At 38.8% G+C, this 8,527-nt stretch overlaps 1 protein-coding gene across 1 annotated transcript; it reads left to right on the forward strand.

Annotated features, from left to right (window-relative positions):
* Window positions 1-337: 337 nt before the first annotated feature.
* unc93b1 (unc-93 homolog B1, TLR signaling regulator) lies at window positions 338-8,469 on the forward strand. Its single transcript, XM_058074542.2, has 13 exons — window positions 338-481; window positions 1,537-1,641; window positions 1,777-1,918; window positions 1,999-2,152; window positions 2,217-2,378; window positions 3,021-3,150; window positions 3,328-3,421; window positions 3,568-3,692; window positions 4,869-5,051; window positions 5,132-5,405; window positions 5,478-5,599; window positions 5,853-5,975; window positions 7,760-8,469. Exons 2-13 carry the CDS (start codon window positions 1,537-1,539, stop codon window positions 8,018-8,020), a joined length of 1,875 nt encoding a protein of 624 aa, XP_057930525.2. The 5' UTR covers window positions 338-481; the 3' UTR covers window positions 8,021-8,469.
* The last annotated feature ends 58 nt before the right edge of the window (window positions 8,470-8,527 follow it).

An 8,527-nucleotide genomic window follows, 5' to 3' on the forward strand; every position in this document is an offset into this window, starting at 1 on the left:
CACTTTCCAATCCACCAATCACAGGTGAGGTGCGTTCACTGACATAACAGAAAACACGAGCAGGTGGCTCACATGTACTGATACGGTAAGCTAGCTTTCGGGTACACGTCTGTTACTTTATACAAGTCGTTTTCTCAACCCTGCTGATGTTGTTGTGTACAATGAATCCGGTGATTCGAAATAAATAAATAAAATAATAACTCGAATAAAATGTTCATCATCTCAGCTGTAGTATGAGTGACAGCCGTAATCTACAGCGGATATTAACATTGTTATTGCCGATAAGAAATGTGTGCTTGTACCTTTAAGACAAACACGAACAACAGATGGGGAGGAAGTGAAAAAAAAGTCTCTTTCGGTTCCCGGTGAAAGTACTTCTACTTGTACCTGCTGCATGGAAAAGGGAAGTAAAGACTTTTAGTGCCGTTTATGTCCTTCAGGTGGACAATATTCGACCCTTTTTTGTGCCAGGGCGGACACGGTAAGTCACGCTAACGCTAGCTTGATTGATTGATTAGCTAACACCTTGTGATTCAGCACCGTTCTTTATGAACAAAAGTCACAAAGTTCCAGTGTGTAGGGGCGTATAAATGATGCAAATGAAGGTTTAATGTGCTATCCCGAGTTAACACAGCATTTAAAACTATATTTGTAAGTGTTTGCAGCTACCTAATTCTTACAAACCAATGATATTATCGGTAGTGGATCAATTGGGATGTTCGTGTTTCACACAAAGTAACAAAAGCTATCTTACAAGTAAACACTAGATGGCAGTAAAAGCACATTTTCTCAACCAACCCATTGTCATTTTACTGTACAGTAATCCCTCCATATACTGTACCCCCCCCCCCCCAAAAAAAAACACGAGTATTTTGGTTTAAAGTAACTAAGTGACGTAAAATATAAATATATAGCGTATTTTGTCTACTATATTGGGTAATACATGTGTCATTTAAAGCCGAAAGGAAGTACGCCGTCCTGAAAAAAAAACAAGGAACTGCTAAGCTGCGAGTCTTTGTTATCTTATTTACGTCTAATATGCCTCATTTTCTGATTATGTAAAAGTTTAGGATTATAGTGACGCTAATGATGACTATAGGGGTGTTATTTCTTGTCTTGAGGACTCTAATGTTAATAAATGTAGAAGACCGTCAACAGGCTTTTTTTTTGCTATAACTGAAATATTCCCTTTATTGATATTATGAACTCGGGATTACTGTATCATAACATGCAGTACTAGAGAGTATGACATTTAAAATCCGGTCAATGCATATTCATCTGAGATTTCAAAAATAAAGTCGCAAATTTACAAGAAAAAAACGGGGTGAGGAGAGAACGGCTTGACATGCTAATTTATTTTGTTTTGCTGACACATTGTAAATAAAAGCTTGCTTGAAACGAGGCCAAACTTTGGAAATGTGTGACTTTTTGGGAATTTCCAACTTGTTGGACCATCTGGAGCGAATTCATGACACCAAGGTTCCACAGGTTCCACAGGTTCCACTTGTGTACGTAATACTGCTTTCTGCCCACTAGATGGCGGCAATGGACGTCCAGCAGGAGTTTAAAGACGCCGATGAGATTCTAGCGCCCCCCAATGGCCCCATGAATGAAATGCTGGACGTGGGGCAGGAAGAGCAGGTGACATTTCTGATATGATCATTACACTTTCCTGTCATTTTTAAAATGTCATTAATTTTAAAATCTTATTTAATACACACACTATAGTTATTTATTAAATTTAATCTAAACAAATTGTGTTTCTGTTTGCCAAAGATGGAGGAGTTTCTGGGCCCGCAGGCAGACTACAACGAGGAAGAGGAGGAGAGAAAATACTACAGACGGAAGCGATTAGGAGTCATCAAAAATGTGGTTGCAGCCAGTATCGGAGCCATGATGGTGTACAGCGTGTACATGGGTGCGTACGGTATTTGTGGCGGTGTGAGTGAGTGAGGCGAGCGCACATGTTGTTCCTCATCGGCGACGTGCGTCCTCCAGGGTTGCTGCAGATGCAGCTCATCCTCCATTATGACACGACCTACCGGGAAGTCAAGTACAGCAACCTGGGTCTGGAGGACATTGATCGCATGATGCAGAGGGGCATCAACGTCACGCCCGTGGTGGCCCTGCTTTATACACCCGTTCTCATCAGGTACACACACACACACACACATTGAAGTCAGACCCTTGCTCATGTGTGTGAACCTTCATCTTAGGTTTCTAGGAACAAAGTGGATGATGTTCCTCGCTTCAGGAATCTACGCCTTTTTTGTCTCCACCAATTACTGGGAGCGCTACTACACTCTGGTTCCCTCCGCCGTCGCCATCGGCGTGGCCATCGTGCCTTTGTGGGCTTCCCTCGGAAACTACATCACGAGGTGAGACACGTGACAAACAGGGACTTTGGAAGATGTTCCACCGGATTGGGGGTAAACTTTCAGGATTGGTGAGCAGTACGTGGAATATAGCGAGGTGCTCACGTCTCCGCCAAAACAGGCGTGGGCAACATTTTGCACGGATCTGACACCAAGAAATTATAGGATACTGACGCCATCTTAGTAATCCCTCCTTTATGGCGGCTAAATTGGTTCCAGACCCCATCATGATAAGTGGAAGTAGAATTTTTATTTTTATTTTTATTTTTATTTTTATTTTTATTTTTATTTTTATTTTTATTTTTATTTTTATTTATTTATATATATTTTTTTAGAGTAAACCTGTTTTTAAATCAGTTTTTAACATTATTAGAGTCCTCTAGACATGTAATAACACCCCTATAGTCACATTTGCACTGTTATTACCCAATACCGGGCAAAGATTTTGCCCCCCCCGCACCTCCCCAAAAAACAGCTGTAATTTTAAACAGCTGTTAAAATATCAACTCATTCAATTCCGATCCCAACAAGGTGCTGATGCATTTGCCAACATCCTGGTTACCATGGAGACTGAAGCGTTTTTTTTTTTTTTTTTTTAAATGATGCTGACTTTGTTGTTGTCATGTCCTGCCGTCCCGCACGCAGGATGGCACAGCAGTACTACGAATACGTCAACTACAAGGAGGAGCACGTGCAGGACCAGAAGAAGATTCCCAAAGGAGCGTGCCACAAATACATCATCATTTTCCACTCGGTCTTCAGTCTCATCTTCCATGTGAGTAAAAACATTTCCTCAGAGCAGACATGGTCACAGGCCTTAATGGTCCCACACTTCCATACATTCAGTTATTTTAGCCGTCTGTACTCGGCGCCACCGCAGGGGGGCGCTAATTCCCCACATTCATCACTAACACCGTCACTGACTGATTGACTCTTCTGGTGTTCTCACCAGCTGAGCTTCATCTTTGCTGAGTTCCCCACGTGCTTCTTCCTCAACGACCACCTGCTCAACAGCGACCACGATATCTACAACGTCCAAAAGTGCGGTAAAGTCACCTTTTGGTCCTGTCAAACCAGATAAATGGTCACTGTGAAATGAGATAACCACGACATAAGAAATGCCAAACGTTAGCAAACGTTAGCACTGGTCACGTCTAGGCCGGTACTAAGATGGCGTCGTGTGTCCTACCAGGAGCCACAGTCCAAGGTGTGATTCCTGGATTTAATACCACCGTGCTGAAAACTCTCCCAAGCTCCATGCTGCTGATCAAAGTGGAGAGCGTTCTCATGGGCTTCGCCTTCCTTTCCATGATCATTGTAAGTTCTCCGCCCTCTGCTAACATCGACTGGTGGCGTTGTGGTCGTCAATGGAGGTGGGAGTGTGGGGGGGGCAATAAGACCATTTCATTGCCGCACAGGTAGCATAGAAAATGGATGGATGGCGCTGCACTGCTGCCTGTGTCCATCAGACAGGGAGGCTGACGTCATTGCAGCACCTCACATTCATTCATTTATTTTCTACCGCTTTTTCCTCACAAGGGTTGCAGGGGGTGCTGGAGCCTATCCCAGCTGTCTTTGGGCGAGAGGCGGGGTACACCAACCTGGACTGGTGGCCAGCCAATCACAGGGCACATATAGACAAACAACCATTCACACTCACATTCATACCTATGGACAATTTGGAGTGGCTAATTAACCTAGCATGTTTTTGGAATGTGGGAGGAAACCGGGGAGAACATGCAAACTCTACACAGAGATAGCCGAGGGTGGAATTGAACCCTGGTCTCCTAGCTGTGAGGTCTGCACGCTAACCACTTGACCGCCGTGCACTATGGGAAAAACCTAAAAGCTTTTTTTGTCATTTTAAACTCGTATTGGTATGTTTGTATATTTCCTATGTGTTAAGTTCCGAGTGTTAAGTTGCTGTGTGAGGAATTTAGTGTTCTTTCTAAGATGACAACTTATATTGTTATTTATAATGACATCCTGGTATTCCAAATGGGTTGACAAGCTCTTTGCGAGTACACTAGTATCTTGTGATTGAGCTCCAGCTACAGTAGTACTATATACTACAATTATACTACAATTAGTAGTAGATTATAACCTAGACGAAAAGTAGCTGCACAGCTGTATAGGAAGCAGGGTTCAAAGTACAGCAGGTTTTCTCCCCTCTTTTAGTCGGGAGCTGATATTTTCCTGAAAGTTACCTACGTATGTGCTAGTGCTGATTACTAAAGAAGTGAAAAAGGTGATGGAATCTTTGTTTTGGTATGTAGCATGTTCATACAGCCATAGAACACGGTACTCGGTGTGCCTTGAAACAAAAATGGCCGCCACTGAGTTGGATGTCTATGGGAAAACGGTTGGGATTAAAGAAGCCATGAAGAGTAAAGGTTAAAACCCGGACGTCAGACGACCGGTTCATGGATGCTAGCTTGGTATCATTGCAGCGTCGGCGTTCCGTATAAAGTACTTCTTTTCCCGTTCGTTCAGTTCCTCGTGCTGTGTGGCGCCGCCTACCGCCCGACGGAGGAGATCGACCTCCGCAGCATCGGCTGGGGAAACATCTTCCAGCTTCCTTTCAAGCATCTCCGGGACTACCGCCTCCGACTGCTCTGCCCCTTTTTCATCTACAGCGGACTTGAGGTCCTCTTTGCCATCACCGGCCTGACTTTGGTGAGTCTTGGGAACGTCCTGGAATTCATGAGGATTTGAGTCATACAAGGATTTCTCATTTCCCGTTTCCCGCCTTGCAGTCCTACGGCGTCTGCACGCTGGGTCTAAAGAAGCTGTGTCTCCTCATCATGGTCTACGGATGTTCTTGCTCCGTCTTCTCCTCCCTGTCCCTCGGCCTCCTGCGCCTCCCGCGATGGACGTGTCTCACGGGAGGCGCCGCCGTGCATTTTGTGCTGTTGGTGGTCCTCATGGTTTTTTCCCCGACTCCCCAAAACCTAAAATACGAGGCCCCTCTGCTGGTCATCTCCATCCTGTGGGGGCTCGGCACGGCCCTGAACAAGACCGGAGTCAGCAGTAAGCAGGAAATGGATGAATGTGTGGACGTTCTGTGCACAAACATATTCATATTTTGTATTTTATTGTCAGCCTTGCTTGGTATTTTGTATGCCGAGGAGAAAGAACGCCTGGACTTCGTCTACACCATCTATTACTGGTTGCAGGCCGTCGCCATCTTCATCGTTTATCTCTGGTCCACGCTGCCGATGAGGGTACGTGATGCTGCATACATACTGTATGCTTATTAACATTTTTATCTAGTTCTTTTTAACATTATTAGAGCCCTCTACACATGTAATAACACCCCTATAGTCACATTTGGTCATGGAGGACCTTATTTTGCCCGTCACCGTGTGTCGCTGGCATAGATGACCAACAAAGATATACGTTATTTCCAGTAACAAGTAGCCATTTTGGAAAACCCGCTAATCTTTTTTTTTTTTTCTCCTCTCCCAAAATGGCAAGGCCAAACTTGCCATCCTGTTGACTACGTTACTGCTAGCATGCTACTGCTACTGGGTGATGGAGCGCCGCCTCGCCAAGAAAGTACGCCACAGGCTGCCCCGCATCCCTCGGCCAAGACACAAGGTGACATGTTATGTTATGTTATGTAATATTTATATGTATATTACACATCATTTATACATAATATTTCTATGTATATAACACACCGTTTATACATAATATTTGTAATATTTCTATGTATATAACACATCGTTTATACATAATATTTGTAATATTTTTATGTATATAACACATCGTTTATACATAATATTTGTAATATTTTTATGTATATTACACATCGTTTATACATAATATTTGTAATATTTCTATGTATATTACACATCATTTATACATAATATTTGTAATATTTCTATGTATATAACACATCATTTATACATAATATTTGTAATATTTCTATGTATATAACACATCGTTTATACATAATATTTGTAATATTTCTATGTATATAACACATCGTTTATACATAATATTTGTAATATTTTTATGTATATTACACATTGTTTATACATAATATTTGTAATATTTCTATGTATATAACACATTGTTTATACATAATATTTGTAATATTTCTATGTATATAACACATTGTTTATACATAATATTTGTAATATTTCTATGTATATAACACATTGTTTATACATAATATTTGTAATATTTCTATGTATATTACACATCATTTATACATAATATTTGTAATATTTCTATGTATATAACACATCATTTATACATAATATTTGTAATATTTCTATGTATATAACACACCATTTATACATAATATTTGTAATATTTCTATGTATATAACACATCATTTATAAATATTTGTAATATTTCTATGTATATAACACATCATTTATACATAATATTTGTAATATTTCTATGTATATAACACATCGTTTATACATAATATTTGTAATATTTCTATGTATATAACACATCATTTATACATAATATTTGTAATATTTCTATGTATGTAACACATCATTTATACATAATATTTGTAATATTTCTATGTATGTAACACATCGTTTATACATAATATTTGTAATATTTCTATGTATATTACACATCGTTTATACATAATATTTGTAATATTTCTATGTATATTACACATCATTTATACATAATATTTGTAATATTTATATGTATATAACACATCGTTTATACATAATATTTCTATGTATATAACACACCATTTATACATAATATTTGTAATATTTCTATGTATATAACACATCATTTATACATATTTGTAATATTTCTATGTATATTACACATCATTTATACATAATATTTGTAATATTTCTATGTATATTACACATCATTTATACATAATATTTGTAATATTTCTATGTATATAACACATCATTTATACATATTTGTAATATTTCTATGTATATTACACACCATTTATACATAATATTTGTAATATTTCTATGTATATAACACATCGTTTATACATAATATTTGTAATATTTCTATGTATATAACACATCATTTATACATAATATTTGTAATATTTCTATGTATATTACACATCGTTTATACATAATATTTGTAATATTTCTATGTATATTACACATCATTTATACATAATATTTGTAATATTTCTATGTATATAACACATTATTTATACATAATATTTGTAATATTTCTATGTATATAACACATCATTTATACATAATATTTGTAATATTTCTATGTATATAACACATCATTTATACATAATATTTGTAATATTTCCATGTATATAACACATCATTTATACATAATATTTGTAATATTTCTATGTATATAACACATCATTTATACATAATATTTGTACAAAACTATGTCGTTTGTGTCCACAGGTGAAAGGCTATCGCTACCTGGAAGAAGGCAACTCGGATGAGTCGGACTCGGAGCGAAGCGAAGATGATGACGAAAAGGATGTGGAGCACGTGGAGGAAGAGGAGCAGCCGGCAAACGAGACGGGAGCGGAGGACACGGAGAATGAACGCCATGATGGCGACGCCACGGGAGCTGACTCGCTCAGGCCCAGGAGGAAGAGGGCGGAGGGGCAGCAGCACAGAGAGGAGGACGGCCATGTGAAGGAGGGCCAGAGGGGGTGACGGACGTGGGTGAGCGGTGTCGCCTTTCATTGTTTATGCAATTTGGGATCATAGTTTAATGATCTTTAAGACCATAATTAGCTGAGATGAGGCAGTGTCTCCAAACTTTTGACTCAAAAGTACGAGTCAAACGTTTTGAGACACTTTAACATTCAATAGCATGAGGCAGTGTCTCCAAACTTTTGACTGTGAGCAATAATAGTCATAAGTTTGGAGACACTTTAACATTCAATAACATGAGGCGGTGTCTCAAAACTTTTACACTTTTGACTCAAAAAAGTGTCTCAAAACTTTTGACTCAAAAGTTTTGAGACACTGCATCATTGAGACAGTGTCAAAAGTTTGGAGTTTTGTTAAATTGATTACATCGACCAATGGCGTTGCTTGCTTCCATGTACAATTATTTAGATTATTGCATTGTGATAATAAACAGATGTTTTTGTGATTTATTACGATTATAAACATTATCATGATCAACAAAGCAAAAATCACACAATTCCAAATTTT

This window comes from Doryrhamphus excisus, linkage group LG9, assembly GCF_037039965.1.
Source record: "Doryrhamphus excisus strain RoL-2023G ecotype Guam linkage group LG9, RoL_Dexc_Guam_v1.1, whole genome shotgun sequence".
NCBI lineage: Eukaryota > Metazoa > Chordata > Actinopteri > Syngnathiformes > Syngnathidae > Doryrhamphus > Doryrhamphus excisus.